Source organism: Rattus rattus, chromosome 2 (assembly GCF_011064425.1).
Source record: "Rattus rattus isolate New Zealand chromosome 2, Rrattus_CSIRO_v1, whole genome shotgun sequence".
Lineage (NCBI taxonomy): Eukaryota > Metazoa > Chordata > Mammalia > Rodentia > Muridae > Rattus > Rattus rattus.
The window spans coordinates 98,730,063-98,749,065 of record NC_046155.1 but is presented as its reverse complement, the minus strand read 5'-3'; the positions used below and the strand labels follow the sequence as shown (position 1 = coordinate 98,749,065).

General features: G+C 44.4%; 1 protein-coding gene across 2 annotated transcripts in view; it reads right to left on the bottom strand.

Moving 5' to 3' along the window:
- The window catches only part of C2cd3 (C2 domain containing 3 centriole elongation regulator), a 98,205-nt gene that overhangs the window by 17,694 nt on the left and 61,508 nt on the right, over positions 1-19,003 (bottom strand). For both annotated transcript variants that reach the window (XM_032893045.1, XM_032893044.1), the window contains exons 25-30: positions 15,466-15,604; positions 13,761-13,825; positions 10,223-10,428; positions 9,530-9,660; positions 5,067-5,228; positions 2,187-2,407 (exon numbers count right to left, since the gene is read on the bottom strand). In XM_032893045.1, the coding sequence (XP_032748936.1) occupies positions 2,187-2,407; positions 5,067-5,228; positions 9,530-9,660; positions 10,223-10,428; positions 13,761-13,825; positions 15,466-15,604 (924 nt within the window). The remainder of the gene's footprint in view (positions 1-2,186; positions 2,408-5,066; positions 5,229-9,529; positions 9,661-10,222; positions 10,429-13,760; positions 13,826-15,465; positions 15,605-19,003) is intronic.

Genomic DNA, 19,003 nt, shown 5'->3' with positions numbered 1-19,003 from the left:
ATGTACCAGCTAGAAAGCTCCACTGCGGCCGTGTTCCGTGAGGAAGACACGAGAATACACTGTGGTGTAAATGAAGCTGTTTCCCCTATCATTTGTGAGTGTCTCTGGGCAACGCCCACATGTCTGTCAGCAAAGGCTCACCACATAGACTCAGGATGCAGGCGACCTCACCTGTGACTCCCTCATACCCACTGGTCCAGGCGCCTCTTCAGAAAAGTGTCCTGACCCGTGATGAACACAGGGCAGACTTTTATTACTTTTGAACTATTTCCCTGTATAGTCAGTTCTTACTTTGCTATTTCCTTGCTAAGAGCTCCCTTTTCTTTCCCCCTCTTTCATTATGAGGTAATAGGGTGGAAACAGGGGCATGCACATGTTTGTCGTCTGAGTGCATCCATATTTTCTTTCTGGGTAAGCATTAAATCCAATTTGACTTCAAGGCCAGCTGTAATCCTTTTATTCTCTTACTACATCCCTATAAGGGTATTCTCCTATTTGTCGCCACATATATCCTGATAAAGCAAGCCCCTCTCTCTTTTTTCCAATATAATATTTTTATTGGTTATTTGGGAATTTCACATCATGCACCCCAATCACACTCACTTCTCAGTTCTCCCAGGCCACCTACCTTATGACACCCCCACCAAGAGGAAGAGGAAAAAAATAAAAATAAAAACAAAAGAAACAAGTCCAATTTGTGTTGCCTGTATACTCACTGGAGCATGGCCACATTCCTGGTGGCAAGTCCCATCCTCCCCTCATTCCTGCCAGAAGCCATCAATTATGGAGAGCCACACTCCAGCGTCCTTGTGATAGTTTTGAGTTCTCTTGGATGGAAGCCTCTCTTTTGTTTTGTCTAATGGTTTCTTTCTTGGGAGAAGTTTCTTTGGCTGACTATAGAATATAAGTTTATGATGGCAGATAACTAATTGTCTGGTCTGGCTGAGATGGTGGTGATATGTGGTGAAGGAGTGGAAGTTCACTACAGAGCAAACACACATGTCTTTCAGGATGTGTAGTGTTTACCCTCCTCTACCTCCCAACATCAATATGGAGCAAAGTGAGAAGTGCTCTAAGGGACTTAGAGCCACCCACAATCTTTTTAAGTGTGCAGGCATTTTCTGGATATGTGGGCACATGCCTGCAACCCAGCATTTGGAAGACAATGCAGGAGGATGACTGTGAATCTGAGGCCAGCCTGCACTACACAGTAAGACCCTGCTTCAAGGCCAGCTAACTAACCAATCATCCAACCAACCAACCAACCAACCAACCGAACCAACCATCCAACCAACCAACCAACCAACCAACCAACCAACCAACCAACCAACCAACCAACCAAACCAATCATCCAACCAACCAACCGACCCGACCGAATCCGACCATCCATCCATCCATCCATCCAACCAACCAACCAACCAACCAACCAACCAATCATCCAACCAACCAACCAACCGACCGACCGACAGACCAACCATCCATCCAACCAACCAACCAACCAACCAACCAACCCACCAACTGACCAACCAACCAACCAACCAACCAACCAACCGACCGACCGACCAACCATCCATCCAACCAACCAACCAACCAACCAACCAACCAATCATCCAACCAACCGACCGACCACCGACCGACCGACCGACCGACCGACCGACCATCCATCCAACCAACCAACCAACCAACCAACCATCCAACCAACCAACCGACCGACCGACCGACCATCCATCCATCCATCCATCCAACCAACCAACCAACCAACCAACCAACCAACCAACCAACCAACCAACCAACCAACCAACCAAACAAACAAAAAAGAACCTTTGCGCACTTCTGGACTCTGGGATTAGAACTTTAGGGAGCTGTCATCTAATCGAAGCCTGTTGTTTTTGGTTAGGGGAATGAAAGCCCAAGAGAGGAAAGAGCCCAGTGTCAGTAGCGAGGCAATGCCAGAAACCAGGCACCTGGGTTTCCTGCCTCTCAGCCCAGGGCTCTTTCCATTGTCCCATGCTCCTGTCCACACTATTGTCCTTTCCTTTAAAGGAAGATGGCAAAGAAAGAAAAAAGATGTGAAAACTGTTGTCTGTCTCTGTCATGGAGGCCTATCTGAGTGTAGACATTCAGCTGGCCTTTGACCTGGCATCTAGTAACCAATGCTGACTAGCAGAAGCAGTTCTGAGCCATACCTGAGATCAAGGAACTGACTTGCAACACCAGGTTACTGGACTTCTCCAGGATGCACTGGCTCTCGGGGTCTCGGCTGCTGGTTCTTACGTTCACAGGGTCCCTCTGGCTCTCCTGGCTCTGTGAGACAGCAGGAGAGCTCTGAGAGCTGAAGGGCAGCAAAGGCTTGCTGAGCTTCTGGTTAAAGTACTTCTGGATCTCATCCAGCTCACTCAGATTCTTCCTGGGGAAAGGGGAGGGCAACAAAGGGGTCATTCAGAGCCATTACAAGAATCTCCACGTGACACTTGAGGCAGGACTGTATACTGTTCCCTTGACTTAGTACTGTATAGACTTACTATCCTCTTCAACCCATCATTTACCTGTACCCTTCCATCACCAGAGCCAACTTTGTCCCCTCTCTCTGACCTCTAGCAACTTTCTCACAAGGAACCATTCTTATTGCTAAGGTGCTTATTTTATTTTACTTTTTTAAAGAGAAGGTCCAGGCCTGGAACTTACTATTCCTGCCTCAGCTGAGAGGATGGACAAGCCAGCATCACTCATCACAGTCATCACAGGTGGCACATAAGCCATCCTTCTTAGCCATCACTATGGCAATTTCTTGCTTCGCCTGATTCCTGTTACCTCTCCGAGCCAGCCCCTGGACGCTCTGGTTGGCTCTGGACTCCATCTCAGGTTTTCCTGTATTTCTCAATCACTGCACCTGCTGATTTCAGACCTACTTCCCCCATGCACTGTGACTCACTGATAACTTCTTACACCTACTATACCCACCAATCATAGTGCTTAGCACAAACAAATGACTATGGAATGAGTAAGTTAACATGAATGGGCGACTTAAAATAATCTCATTTTCCATCTTGCCACTCTCCAATAATGAATCACACCCACCTTCATTTGTGTAGATTTTGTTTTCAAAAACACTACACCTTGGCAATTCTTAGCTAGCCACTTGAAATCAGTAATTATTACATTTTTTGGGGTGAAGATTGATTTGATCATTGATTCCTTCATTCATTCAATATGAGTACACTGTCACTGTCTTCAGACACACCAGAAGAAGGCATCAGATCCCATTACAGATGGTTGTGAGCCACCATGTGGTTGCTGGGAATCGAACTCAGGACCTCTGGAAGGGCAGTCCATGCTCTTAACCGCTGAGCTATCTCTGCAGCCTTAGTAATTATTACTTTACAAATAAAGAATTTAGTGGTTTGTCTAGGTAAGTACTATGTGGCTATTCTACAACACTAGGTGGGTTCTGTCCCAACCTGGTCCATTCCTTCTCACACTCCTGCAGCAGATCAGGAAACGAGTCAAGCTGCTCCCTGCTCTCTCTCCTTTGCATCCTGTAAAGTCGCTGCTCACCGGCTTCCTTTTCAAAGTCCATTATTTGAAATCCCTGGGCCACCTGCCTTCTAAACTCCTTCACTCTCAGTTCTAGCACATGGCCTCGGTCACGTCAGTTTTCATTACTTGGCATTCCATCCACTTTCTCTAGCTAGGCCATGAGTACCTGGGAACAGATACTCGAGGAAGCTTGTCTGCTGCTTTAAATATGCTCAGGAGGATTTCCACAGCTAGCCTGAGTCAGACCCAAATGACCGAGTTCATCCTTGTTCTATCCCTAGAGAATTCAGTCTATCAAATGGTGGAGGTGTCCAGCAAATCATTTATGTGGCTACATCCAGAGCAGGAAAATGCAAGCAGAAATGCAAATCCACTTGTCACAGCTTTAGAAAACCTGCGAACCCAGTTCTCTCTGCTGTGGCACAGAAGCAGGGCACACACACTTGCTAACACCATTTTGCGCTTCTTCATTAGTGACACGGTCTATCAATACTTGTACTATAGGTCACACATGGGTCTCCAGTCTACCCAAGACCTTTCATGAGCTAACTTCTACAACACTGCTCTGTTCTCTGCCCTTAAATTTTTATTTAGTGTATGTGTGTGTGTGTGCCTGCGCGTGCGCACTGAGGACAACTCTAAGGAGTCGTTTCTCTCCTGCTGCAGTGTGAGATCCTGGGATAGAACTCAGGATGTGAGGCCAGTGTGCAAGTGCTTCTACCTGCTGAGAGATCTTGCTGGCCTACCCCTTGCATCTTTTGCTCAACTCTTTTTGGACTGTACAGTCAGTATTTCCCCAGTCTTGACATACCCTATGCCTCTGGGATTTGGAGATATTCTTTCTGTACAGAATAGTCTTCACATTTATTAGTTTCTTTCAAAGGCCACATTTGCTGTTTTAACTCTTTCCATGCCTCCCTTTCTGGATTACTCATTCCTCTCCCTGCTTGTGCACAGGGAACTCAGCAGTCACTACCCTGTGCTGCCATTATCTGGCCATGGCTCTCTCCTGCACTGGGGCTGGCAGGCTTAAGGTCAAACCTATTTAACTGTAAAATCAAGTCCTCTCCACTGTACCAGATCTCACTTGACACCCTCGAGCTGATCTACAGTATGTCTCAATTCTCAGTGATTCTCTGCTACCTAGACCAACATATGACAGGGTAGATACGAGAATAGGATGTGGTTGTGAAGATCAGGCCACGGACAGGATGAGGCTTTGTAAGCTGTGACGATGCGATGCTCTGTAGGTGTGAGGGTGGCTATCAGAGAGTTCTGTGAACAGGAGAAAGGTCCTGGATTCACAGGTTGATCAGTACTAGAGCCTCTTTAAGGAATATAGGGCACCAACTGAGAGACTCGTCTGTGAGCAAGTCTGTGAGGCTCTGAGGTCCGACTCAGCACTAATGCACGAGACCCTTCCAGAGAAGGAACAATTAATGGGAATGACACTCCACACTGCCACTGCTCAGTCACCTGTGCCACACACACAATGGTTCCCTGTGCCTTTTCTCACTGCAGGTCCTCACCTGAGAGACGTCAGGATGGAGGTGTGGGGGGTGGAAGGCACTGTGGTTGGTTTCCCATCACTTGGCAAGACTGCCTCCCCGTGCTGTAGGGACTCGTGAAAGCGGCGGATGTTCTGCACATGTTCTTCATGGCGAGCTGCCTGGTTTCTTATGGTGCCATTTCTGTCACGGGGAGATTGGGAGTGAAGTCAATTCCTAACCCAGGAGAGAACTCTTGGTGTTTCTTAAATAAACTTGCTCTCAGTCTTACCCACCTCACTTCCTTCTATTCTCCATATCTGAGTGGTGTGACGTTTCTAAACACCACCGTCTATGGGGCCTTCCTTAAGGATTCTGTTCACCGCCACCTGTCCTTTCTAGTGCCAGCTTTCTTAATCGATAGAACAAACCTCTAATTCCTAAGCACAGCATTCAAGAAGGTGACCACAGTCTTTTCTCTTTTAATAAGGCAGCCTATTAAGGTGTAATTCATATAGCATTCAGTTAACCTAATTAAAATATATATCTGATGATTTTAGTATATTCAGAGCTATTTCCTTCTTTTCAAACATCAGTTTTAGAACACTTTATTACTCCCTAAAACCAAACTCTACACTCATCAGCAATCATTTCCCTTTCTTCTTGAAACCCCCAAGCTGAGGCAACCACTCATTTATTTTGTCTTATTGTCTATTCATACTTCATACCAATGAAATCACATGATATACTTCTAAGTCTCTTTTATGTCATAATATATATTAGTACTTTATTTCCTTTTTATTCACAATTCAATTTGTATTCACAATTTTAAAAAGTATTTTGTGTGTGTGTGTGTGTGTGCGTACGTGCGTGTGTGCGTGTGCTTGCGCCTAAGAGGGTGTTTGAACCCTTGGAGCTGGAGTACAAGTGGCTGTGTCACTAGCTGTGGATGCTCAGCAGGACTGAGCTTGGGTCCTTGGGAAGAGTGGCAGTTACCCTTAACGGCTGACACATTTCTCCAGCACCTCTATTTAAACTTTTAAGGAACTGCCACACAGTTTTGCAAAGCACTCACCTTTACAATCTCTCCACAGTCTTCCTTCCTAACACTTGCGATACTGTTTTCCCCAGTTACTGCAGTGCGTATGAAGCTGCACCTCACTTTGGTTTCGATCTGCATTTTCCACCATCGCTTGTATATCTTCCTTGGAGAACTGTCTATCCAGCTACTTTGTTTTAAAAGTGTATTATTTAAGCCCCTTTACCAGTGTTGGGGATCAAACCCAGACAGGCAAGTGCTTCTAACAGAAGCACATCAGATGGCTTGTTTCATATTATTGCCTGGGTTCTGCTTATGATTTAGTTATAAATTCCCATTAGATCTACGTTTGAAGTTATTCTTCTATGAGCTTTCTTTTTTACTTTCTATTTTTAGATTTTCTTCAAAAAATATTTTTATTTGTGTGTGTGTTCGTGTGCATGCACGTGTGTGCATGTGAAAGTATGTTATGTGTGTGGTGCCTGTGAAGGCCAGAGGATGGCATTGGATACTGAGGACTTGGAGTTACAAGATCCCTGCGATGTGGGTGATGGCCAGTGAACCTGGACCCCCAGCAGCTGCTCTTACCTGCTGAGCCATCTTCCCTGCCCCTTCCCTTTCCAGCACTCAAGTCTTTACTTTTCATGATTCAGTTTTCTTTTGCTGCTTGTGCCTTTGTTGTCATATTCATGGAATTAACAACTCATAAATTACGCCAATTATGTTTTTTTTAAAGGGTTTCTTGTTTGCTACTATGTTAACTCCAATTTGGGGCTGTTTTGTGTCTGGCACTAGGAGGGGCTTGAATCCAGCCTGCATTGGGATATTAAGCTGCTGCAGTTCTGTTCAGAAGCCTGTTCTTCCCTCACTGAACTGTCTTGCACACCTGCTAAGAGTCAGTTAAAGACATACTTTGCCTGTAGAATATTCATTTTATTTCACTGACCTATATTTTTAGCCTGTGCTGTGTTTTGCTTACTGTGGCTTTGCGGAATTGGGAACTTCGTTCTTGCAAAAGGTTGTTTTGTCTATACTGCATTTCTTAAATTTCCATATGAATTTAAAATCAGTTTACTAATTTCTAGAAAGAAACCAATAGGGATTTGATGTTATGTTGAACCTATATTAAGAATTTTGGAAGTTCCATAATCTTAAAAATGTTAAGTCCATGAATTCATGAACATGGGATTAGATTATTACTATTTGTGACAGTCTCACTGTGTCAGCTCAGCTGGCCTGAGCACTGTATACGTAGGTTGCTCAGACTGACAGAGACTTGCCTGCCTCTGCCGATCTAGTGTTGGGATTAAGGCATGAGCACAGGCCTGGCCTGGGTTGCCATTTTTAAAAGTAGAAAAGTGCTCCTAAGTGGAATGTTTAGAACCACTGTTTCCAACCAAACAAAACACTTAATATATTTAAACTGCAGACTCTGATGAGTTCTGACATCTGCCCACATTAAGAAAAGTCTCACAAGATAATATTCCATCCCGCTCAAGCTTCTGCTCTGAGACCCCTTCCTTTTGCCTCCTTACACCTCCCACCTTATCGCTAGGCCTCCACTAATTTGCTTTCTGTCACTATGATCAGAATGCATTTTCTAGAATTTTGTATAAATGGAATTTTTACAGTGCACTCTTTTATTCTCCCTTCTATTCTCAGCATAAATGAAACTCAGCTTTATCTTTATTTTATGGACACACCACTGTTTGGCATCTGTTACCTGGTTGCTGGCAGCTATCTGGGTTGTTTAGTTTTCAATTATAACAGACAAAAATGTAGAAAAGGCGTTATTAGGGATTATAGGAACCTCTTATTTAAGATTGGTGCGAAAACAATCAGCTGACATACATAAAATGTATTAAAATGAGTTTATCTCATTTTATTCTCTATTCTCATTTATTTTTGCTAAAAATCTCTGAGGTGATATATTGCTTTCATTGATTACATAGGAAAGCTGAGGCTCAAAGAACCAAAGTCTGGGCTGGGGAGATGGCTCTGTAGTTAGAGCTCTGCTGCTTTTCTGTAGGACACAGGTTCAATTCCCAGCCCTCCATGGTGGCTCCCACCTATCTACAGCTCTTGTCCCAGGGGATCCCACACCCCTCTTTTGGACTCCAAGGGCATAAGCATCATGTGGCACAGACACAAAAAATAAATAAAACCATCTGCTAGTCCAGGCTGCAGCTAGGCTGGGATTCAAATCTTACAGACTTCACACCATCCCTGGAGGAGGGCAGGATCAGAGACTACTGAGGTGGTTAGGGAGGGGCGAGAGCGCAATCCAAAATGACAGCTCAGAATAAGGACAGGCCAGTACAGCCCTTCCAGCCCTTCTGAAGTAACTAGGGCATTCTGATGTGGATAAAAAGCAAATAACTAAATTCTTAGCTTTAAAATTACTAAACACTGGGCACTCAGAAATAAAACCCAAAACCCGCAGCCATGCCATAGCCATTGACGGGCTATGGTCAAAGCAAGGCCTGGAGCCTCGAACACTGAACATAGGAACTGAGACACAGAGCTTCTAGACAGACGGTTATCTTCACATGGTGACCAAGGGAACGCTACAAAGCACTAAACAGACACTCGAGGGGAAGCAGCACAGAGTATCTGTTTCAGAATAAGGGCCCACTTAGTAAAGGCCACTGCAGGAGCAGCTGCCTTGAGAGAGGGTTTTGCTCTGCAGCCCTGGCTGGCCTGGAGCTCCCTATGTTGATCAGGCTGGCCTTGAACTCAGAGATCTACTGCCTCTGCCTCCTGTGTGCTTAGATTAAAAGTGTGTGCCCCACGAGAGACTATTTTTTTGTCTCTTTGCTGAGGTGTGAGAAAGACACAGGCACAGAGGCCTGAAAGGGAGCGAGCGAGAAAGAACAGGCTTCCTTTTGGCCTGCTCTCTAAGAGATGGGGTGCACTGCAGCCCAGAAACCCACGCTGCTGATGGCTAGCTTAGTGAACACAATGAGCCAATCACGTGTGGCCTGGGATTTTATTAATTAATTTTAATTTTTTTTAAAGCAGGGTCTCATGTAGCCTAGGTTGCCTCTGAACTCACAATATAGGGGAGGATGGACTGATCTTCTGATCCACCTGCCTGCACATCCAAGTGCTGAGATCACAGGAATGTTATGTGGTGCTGAGGCCTGGACTCAGGCCCTGCTCTATTAATCTACCATCTGGGCTACACCCCTTGTGTGTTTTTCTTTGTGGGGAGGGCTTAGGTGGAGACAATGTAATTTTCATAAAAGGCTAAGGGATCTCAGGACAAGGGAAGAGCGTTTCTTCTTTCCATGGCAGTAAAAACACTCTAGTTCATATCTTACAAAGTTATTTTCAGAGACCTTGAAAATCAGCGTTGTCTGTGTATGATTTTCTGTCTCGTTCCTCCTCTGAAGAAGGAGAGAGAAACGATGAGACAGTCTACATGCATCTTGCTGTGACCTCACCTCTTCCCATCAGTCATTACCTTGCAGGAGAGGAGAGATCCTCCTCTGGAGCGGCGTGAGCAGGCAGGCCTGGGATGTGCCTTGCCATGGGCCCAGGGAACGCATCACATACAGTAGAGGCAGGGAAAGAAAGGGGGCTGAACATTGGGATCTGGAGTAGCAATGAGAAAAATGGTGCAGTGTTACCACCAACCCGTTCAGGACAGAGCCGTAATAAATGGAAAGACCGTTAGGAGCAACATGCACTGCCTATTTAAACGTAATCACCTCCCGCGAAGTAGGTACTTACTCTTGCTCCGCACACCATGCCCTCAGACTGCCTTTTAGTTGCTCTTCTCATAGTTATGTTCTTATTATTTTAGGTCCTAGGCTGGACAGGGGTTTCTATTTACACATCAGGATAACTACCAGAACTGATCAGGAGTCATCTTACAAAGGGACCACTAAACTCTGGTCACTTTCTCATGCAGTCACTCATTCAAGACCCACTGACTCCATGCTCTGCCAGGCAAACAAGAATAAGCAATAGAGTTCCCCTCTCTGGACTGTCTGAAAACCTCCCTTTCTTTTACGCCCTCCACCCCTCCTCCTGCCCCAAGCCAGGAGGTTGTTGTTTGTATGAAACGTGAGCTATGAGCTCAAAGTACTAAACAGTATGAACGAAGGCTCTTCTTATAGGAGAACCTTAACTGTGCGTGAACAAGGGAACCTACCAGTGATCCTGGAGTCTCTATCCCACGTCTTGCTTGTCTTTCTTCTTTAAAGTGCATCAGACTCTCCATAGGCAAAATGGCAACTTTTATTTGCCCTTGGCACTCTCCACTGAAGTCTGTAATATTGTACCAGCCACAGATAAACTGAAAGCCAGACAGTAGTGGGGAGAGGTCCACCGAGGCAAAGCCAACCACCCTCTCTTCATCTGTGGGGAAGAGAAGAGAAGAGAAGAGCTGGGTAGCATGGCAGGGTGTGTTCTCCTGTTGAAGTTAGAGGCTACACATGGAGAAGCTGAATTATATGACAAAGTCGCTCAACAAGACTGGCAATGAGGCCAGGAGCCAGAGCCTGTTACGAAGTCCTTCTCTGTGCTGTGGTTACCTCTGATCCCATTTCCTTTTTTGAGACAAGTTTTCATGTATCCCAGGCTGGTCTTGAACTTGCTATGTAGTCAAGGGTGACCTTGAACTTCTGATCTTGCGGAGGTGATCCTGAGGCTAGGATAAGGTATGTATTGAAAGACAGTTGTGTCACCATGCTGTATTTATGTGTACCGGGGACTGAACCCAGGACTTCATATACACTCAGCAAGCACTCTACAAACTGAGCTACATCTCAGGCCCCCTGTTTTGGTGCATCAGAGAAGGGCTGGCAGAGGTGTGCTTTGTATTCTTGATATAAGCAAGTAGAAAAAATTCTAAATCCATATACTACTTTCTACAGCCTTAGAATGCCTCCAGGATTTTTCTCAGGGGTTTGTGTGTGTGCATGCACACGCAAGCGAGGGATATTCTTGAAATTATGCAATTTTGAAAACATTTATTTTCTTATTTTTAGTTACCAGTATCTCTCATTTTCTAATATACATATGTATCATAGTTAATTAAAAACTGACTAGGTCAGTTATAAAAGAAAGACAACACCCTGGAAAACAGCATGGGATACTGTTTGCTGTCCCTCTGATCCAGCTTTAGCTGAGGTATGGTCCGGGAAGCCACTCTGATATCCTAAGTTTGGGTTAAAGGTCCCCTTCCTGCATGCCTTATGCTTGTCTGTACTGCATTTCTTGTGTCCCTCATGGCTATAAGTTTTGTGAAGACGGGGCCACCTGTCTTCTTTTACTTTTGTTTTTGTTTTTGTTTTTTTCTTTTCTTATTTTCGGAGCTGGGGACCGAACCCAGGGCCTTGCGCTTGCTAAGCAAGTACTCTACCACTGAGCCAAATCCCCAACCCCCTTCTTTTACTTTTGTATCCCTGTCACTTAGCCTAGTGACTGGCAGGGTAGGAAATCAAGTACTTGCTGAACACAGAACGGTGTGCTCTGGATGCTTTCTGTGGAAGATCTACTGGGTCTACATGGGTAGGCCTTAGGAAGGGAGAGAGGCAGTTAGATAGACCTTAGCTGCCTGGTTTATGCATTTCCCTTACCTCCACTTATAACATGAGCTTACAGGTCCTACTAGGCCCTGAGGTAGGGACTGGACTTTATTCTCTATGCCCAGTAGCCCTAGCACAGTAGCAACACAATGAAAGGGGCCCATTCACCGAGCAGCGCTTATGTACCATGTAACTTACAGATATTATTTCTAATCTTCACACAACCTGAAAAGGAAGGAACTATATCCTAACTGTATAAGATCAGAAGCAGGCATAATGGTCTACTTTAGGTCACTCAGTTGGCAAAAGGCAGAGTGAAGATTTGAACCCAGGTCCCTTTCTCTTGCCATTGAACTGAGGTGAACCCTGGTGTGGTGGACAATTCCTATAGAAACTTAGGGAGGAAAGAAAGGAGGAGTGTGGAGCCCAGTTACACACACCAGGAATTACTTATGCAGATCGAGAGAAACTACTTCTGACCACCCATGAGGCTGGTGGGGTGGGCCTTACGTGAATGCAAAGGGGTGGCTCAGCACTCATCCCCAACACCAGAATCAGAGCAGCCCTCACAAAGACAGGAAAGGGCTGGCCAACGGCCTTCATGTCCCAGGCACTCCTGCTCTTTTTCAGGCTGTAGTCAATACTGAAACTAAACACTGGCAGGCAAAGTACTGTGAGTTTGTGGATGACTCCAAACAACGGAATGTCTGGAAACCAGGAGCTAGCAGATTCTTTAAGGAGCTGGATTTACAGGGATGATCTAATGAGCTTAAATTTACTATACTGTGAGAAGATGGGGTGCTGGTCATCTGTGACACCCAGCTTTACTTACATAGGGAAAATACACAGTGATAGCTATTTAGTCAGTCAGAACCGTGTTCAAATCCTGGTTCTACCAACTTGTGCTTCCGCACTCACTCTCCTCTCTCTCTCCCCTGTGTGCATGTGTGTAGGCCAGAGATTGAGGCTAGGGTTGTCCTCAATGACTTTCAACCTCACTTTTTGAGACAGGATCTCTCACTGAAGCCGGAGCTCACCAATTTGGCTAGGCTGGCAGGGATGCACCATTCCCACCTCTCCAGTGCTATGAGCAGCTTCTGTGTAGGTGCTGGGACCCAAACTCAGGTTCTCACACTCGCACAGCACTGTGGTGACTGAGCCATGTCCCCAGTTATATTTATAAAGGCAGACTATATTTTTACCTTGCAGGATTCGAGATGCTTGTTAAGCTTATATATAGCACATTGCATTCAGTACACAGGTACAATCACAGCACATTTACTGTCTGGACTTTATTTACGTCTCTGTAAACCTTAGGATGGACGCACTATTGTTAACCCTACTTTACAGACACGCAGGTCAAGGCATTGTCTAAGATCACAGGGGCAGAACTGATGTTTGTGTCAAGAGTCTGGCTGCAGCATCCATGGCTCTAGACTCCTCTTTGTTTTCTTGACATTTTACAAGTTATGTTTATTTACGTTTTGAGGGTGGGGAATGAATGTGCCACAGCTTGCATGTGGAGAGAAGTCTGAGTACAACTTGTTGGAACTGGGTCTCTTCTTCCACCATGTGGGCTGCTGGGTCTTGGGGCAACTTTACCCACTGAGCATCTTATCAGCCCTGGTTACGCCTCTTACGAGGTAGCACACACCTGTAATCCCAGCACTTGGGAGTTGGATGCAAGAGAGGAGTGAGTTCAAGAACAGAGCAGGTTACTGTGAGACAATCACTGCAATCAATCAAAAAACCCGTAGTAGCTAAGTAAAGGTAGGCTCGAGGACCATGATATCAGCACTCCCTCATCGGGAAGATTTTAAAACAAGGAAGGATAACCTGTCAGACTCTGGTCTCTCCATACTGGTCTTGCTTAACAAACCAGAACCAAAAGAAGGCCTAACATCATATGAAGTGGAAGGAAATGACTTACATGTGTCTTGTACATTATAGTTAAAGACAGATACAATTGGAAAGGCTCAAATGTAATTGGATTCCTACATTAAGTAGTCCAAACAAAACAAAACAAAACAAAACAAAACAAAACAAGGTTCCTAAGTATTTAAATTCCACAAAAGAATAATGTCTTCAGTAAGGTTCTCCTCTACTAGACACCATGGCTTTGCTTAGCTGGAAAAGGAAATCACAGAATAGGGCTCATACCTCCTTTATGCCACACTTTGAAGACCAGGGTTTGATGTGGGTCCAAAAGCAGCTCTTTTGATAACCTGTTAGAAAACATCAATCACTATGAGTTAGCTATAGGAACCTTCTACAGTACAGAACTTAGATCTGCTGACCATACTCTATCAGATTGGGGATATTTTCATTAGACATTCTCAAGGAGAAACCCAAGGAATATTAGAAGCAAAGAAAACTTTGCAAGAAGAAATCAATGCCTTAGAATTCAGAGTGGCATCCATTCTGGGTGGGAGAAGATCTGACACATTGATTGGATGCAAAATTTGGCCATAACATAAACCCTGAGGCCAATGAAAGGTAATCACTTATAATACTTAAAATAGCTTGTGTAATAAACCTGAATATAATAAATGATAATTTCCTTTCATGAAATACTATGAGAAGGGAAGAAAAAACCCTTACATTCATTGGAAAACAGCACCCCTCACCTCAGTGTGAGTGTGTGTGTGTGTGTGTGTGTGTGTGTGTGTGTGTGTGTGTGTGTGTGTTTTAGGCAGTCTTACTATACATTCCTGGCTGGCCTAAAACTTGCTGTGTATACCAGGCTGACTTCAAATGCATAGAGTCACGCCTGCTGTTTCCTGACTGCTAGAATTAAAGGGGTATACTATGCACGAGGACTGGCAACTTTCTATTTTAAAAGACAGTATTTTATATAGTGATTACATCAACCATCTGAACTTTATGTCTGTTATTAAAACTGGTTAAGCAGTCAAAATAACCTCATCTAATTTAGATGTTTACAGTGACCTCTAAGATCATATCCATCTTAAGATGAAGAATCAGATGTCTGGAGATTCTAGGTGACTTAGTGATTCACGTGGCTAGTACGTCAGGGATGTGGCTGGATGCAGAGTTTCTCCGGTTACAAAGACCAGGTTCTTTCCTTTGCACTAAAGAAAGGTCTTTTCCTTTACTGATATTAACTCTCTGCCTGGAATACCACCCCTATCCCTGGCTTCTTCATCTACATAATTTCTAATATTTAGCTAAGGAGTTTTACTCATGAAGCACACTCTGACTTCCAGATTGGCCTAAATCATCTTTTTTTTCCCTGAGCCATCTTACTACCAGCATCCGCCTTACTTCTCTTCCATCACTGCCACACTTGAGGATAACCTTTAATGTGGGTGTTTCTTTCCAGGATGACCACAACTTAACTGCAGACAGAATTTTTCTCAATGTATGAGACAGAGCATATTTCTGTCTCTCACTATTTTTTTATTTTTTATATTTTGAGCAATAATTAGAACTAAAACCTCGGAAAGAAGGCAAGCAAGATAGCTTAGCAAGTAAGAGCACTTGCCACCAAGCCCGACAACTCGACTTGTCCCTGGTACCCACAAGGAAGGAACTAACTCTCACAATTTGTCCTGTGACTTTCACACACTTGATATGATGTATGTGCATGAGTGTGCGTGTGCCTGAGCACACACGCACAAATGCAGTAAGGTTAAAAAAACCTGCAACAACACGACAGTAAAGCTTTAACTCCTGTTACCATGATGAATTCACAAACACTGGGACTAAATGACTTCATAAAGAAGCACTTTGCAGCTCTGCTCAAACACTGCTGTATCTATTATGTTTCTGGCTCGGGCTTGGAGTTTGTCCCCCAGAACAGAGAGCTGACTTTGAACAGGGGGTGACCATCAGAAATACAAACCTGGACTGCTGCTGAAAACCCCAGATGGGGGAATCGGTGTTCTCAACCACGTGGGTGTAGACAGGAGATGGCTCAGTGGCTGTGGCAAAGGACACACAGCAACTAGGTACGGACACTTTCCGATCTGTCAAGGGGCTCCCTGAAAGAAAACACAGTGGGGATGACTGTATTTTATCTGAAGAAATTTGTATGTGACTTGGGTGGGCGGGTATATAAACTTGAAACATGCATAGAAATCAACATTTACTCAGAGCAAATTATAAAAAAATTCATTTAAAAATAATTCTTTAGGGGGGTGGGGGATTTAGCTCAGGGGTAGAGCGCTTGCCTAGCAAGCGCAAGGCCCTGGGTTCGGTCCCCAGCTCCGAAAAAAAGAACCAAAAAAAAAAAAAAAGAAAAAAAAAGTTTAAAATCCTATAGAATAGATAATTTTTATATTTTTTTGTAGATGAAAATACACATAAATTTACTGTCCATAAAAGATAAAAGCAGTCTATGGATGTGTTTGTTTATTTTTACATAAAGAATTAAATCTTAGTTGAATATTTGATACTGCAGGATGTGGTCGATTTAGTTTGATTTTGCATAGATGCACATTACAAAATGGCAGAAGCATGTTTAGGGCCATTTCAGAAAAATGTTGGAAATTCTGTCCTAATTCCAAGCTAAAACTCATGGACAGATTCTTTCTTCCTTTTTTCCTTCCTTTCTGCCTTTATAAAACTCAACTCAGCAATTAAGAAAAAAAGCCAAACATTCTACTAAAATCTGGAAATAAAGTAATTTGATACATGCTAAGGAACAGTGATGAGAAAATATTAAAAGTTTTTGTTTTCCTTAATTAAATTACTGGGTGTTGCAGCTCACATCTTTAAATTACAGTACATGGGAGACAGAGACAGGTGGGTTTCTGTGATTTCAAGGCCAGCCAAGGCTTCATAGTAAGAATCTATCTCAAAATTTAAAAAGTAGAAAACTTTGTATAAACATTGTAACTTGTAACATTGTAACAGGTGTCTCAGGGTGTGTGTTGGTTCTGAGTGGTAACTGCATATGTGGTGTAAAATGTACGTGTGTGAGTTCAGCACCAAGGCTGCTATCAAGTCAAGCATTATAAGTTGCCAGAAACACCTGAGATTTGCTAATGCTTGATTCTGAATTAACTTCTGGTCTCTGCACAATCAGAAACCTTTCCCTGCTGTCAATGCTCCGTGACTCCCACACGGTTATGCAATCTGTATTAGCTATGACTCACAGGCTAAGAAGCCGAGCTCCTGGGTATCAGAGAGCTGAAGGGGCCTCACATATGCATAAGCAGGGCTGTGTCTAGCTCTCTTACCTTCGGTCTTTATCTGGGCAACTCTTTCTGTCTGACAAGTTGTGACACCCCTCCCCCATTTCCTTTGTTCTTCCTTCCTACTCCCAAGCTGGTCTCAAATTTACAGTCCTCCTGCCTCAGCCCCCTCAGTATTGGGAACACAGGCATATGCCACTAAGCCTGGCTCACCAGTGACCTTTCTACTACTGCCATTTCATTTCCCTGGCCTCATGTTTCTCCTCTGGACACATGCTATCAAAACATCTCCCATATTAAAATTCTAATTCTAGATGTACACAAACACTGCTCTGGTCTGTCTCAAGCCACTGCCCCAGCTCCATCCTGAGTTTTACTTGCCAGGAGTCTGCCCCATGTGTTGTCATGAGCTGGTTGTTACAAGAGGCCAAGTAACAAGTGATTTAAAAATTGTTCACTCAGCCAGAAATGTGAGAGGCTATGCCTCACAGTCACAGACAGGAGATTATATTTGCTTAGTTGCATCATGAGAGTCAGGATGTTAGGACACAGAGATAAGCAACACACTCACTGACCCGAGGACTAGAACCAGAGACAGTATTTAGTACAAAATACTGACTTGTGGGAATGTGGTGATGGTACAGGCCGGCTCTCGGTGCAGAGGCATGTGTACTGCTAATAGGTGACAGGGTGGCTTCAGAGTGATGGCATCACTTTACCTACTCTTTTAAGAAGAGGAAGCAAGCCACACAAATAAGGGGTGGGGTATTTTTAGCAGAAGAAACAGCACAAGGCTTGACAATATTGAGACCTGACAGGGCACTGGCACAAAACATGTTGGCTGTGAGTGAACATGGTGAGAAGCGAAGCTGGGAGGCTGGGGAGGCCGGAGGGGCAGGGCTTTGGGTGCTGTTGCCAGGGTTGCAAGTGACATAAAACGAACCAAGTATTTTAACTGATGAGAGACGAGGTCTGGTTTCTGGCCAGGCATACAGTCTTGGCAGCAGAATGAGAAAGACACTGGCGGGGACTACTGGAGGCAACGACCGGGGCAGAGCTGTCAGGGTTTGAGAGCGAATGCTCTTCCACAGGCATGTGCTATGTGCCTGGCTCTCAGATGGGAGAGGTATGATATGGCGTGGGCTGTGTCCTTGACGGCTGTGGGTTGTTTTAGACTCCTCTTTCGAATTTTCTTTGCATCTTCTGTCACGAACTGAAGAAAAGCCTGTGCTCCACGCTCTGCCCTCTATGGCGATGCAGCCATGTTGAACCTTTAAACCTGTGAGCAGAAGTCCTTCCTCTTCAAGCCATGTGTCAGGAACTTGAGATGAACACATGATTGTTTACCCTGTCTGTTTGCCACTCTATCCCTGGCACTAAGACTGCTTACTACACAGCAAATTCTACTGCTCATCTTGGTGCTAAATGAACGAATGCATAGTAAACAAATACAAGGCCTTTAATCTTGACAGGGCTTATTTAGCAGAGACGAGAACCATGGGGAAATGACTATGTCTGGCCAATACTGTGATGATGGAAAGGAGCTGAGGGAACAGACCAGGGAGCCTTATGCTAGGCAGCCCTCTGGTCCACAGCAATGCTGCACCTAAGCCTTGAGGGGGAGCTAGAGAGCAGCCTGAAGAGGAAAGATGATAGCGAAGCAAAATCTTAGTGGAGAAGCAAGGCTGAACAAAGCTGGGAGGAGGTTGTTTTCCCAGGCTCCTTTGCAGTCTGATGAAGTGTTTGGGCCTCTTCGTTTAATAGTGTTTCTTTATATTTGTAATGCAAAACACATCAGATTATAAAGAAATCCAATTATACCGGGAGCTATGAAAACTTAGGACTCTAATATAAAAGTATGTGTTTTATTGATAAGACAGCTGTAAGCCCTGTAAGTTCTAAGGGCTGGTGGAATAAAGTAGTATTCTGAGATATGAAATGACACAAGATGCCTGTGACTTATATGGCTGTCAGCAGTTAGGCATATTAACACAATTCTCTTTGTATGTAGTAGGATCACCAACTCTGGAGTTTTCTTTATGAATTTCCTGGGGACTTGTAGACCCTGGGTGCATCCTGAGGACCTGAGTGGATGGAATGGAGGAGGAGGATGGAGAGAGTTGTGAGAAGTTTAAGAATAGAATCATTTATTTGCTGTGGAGACTGGACAGTGGATAAGTGAGAGAGAGAGGCACTGAGGGTGACATATGGACTTCTGGTCAGGAATTTATGATCTGCGGCGTT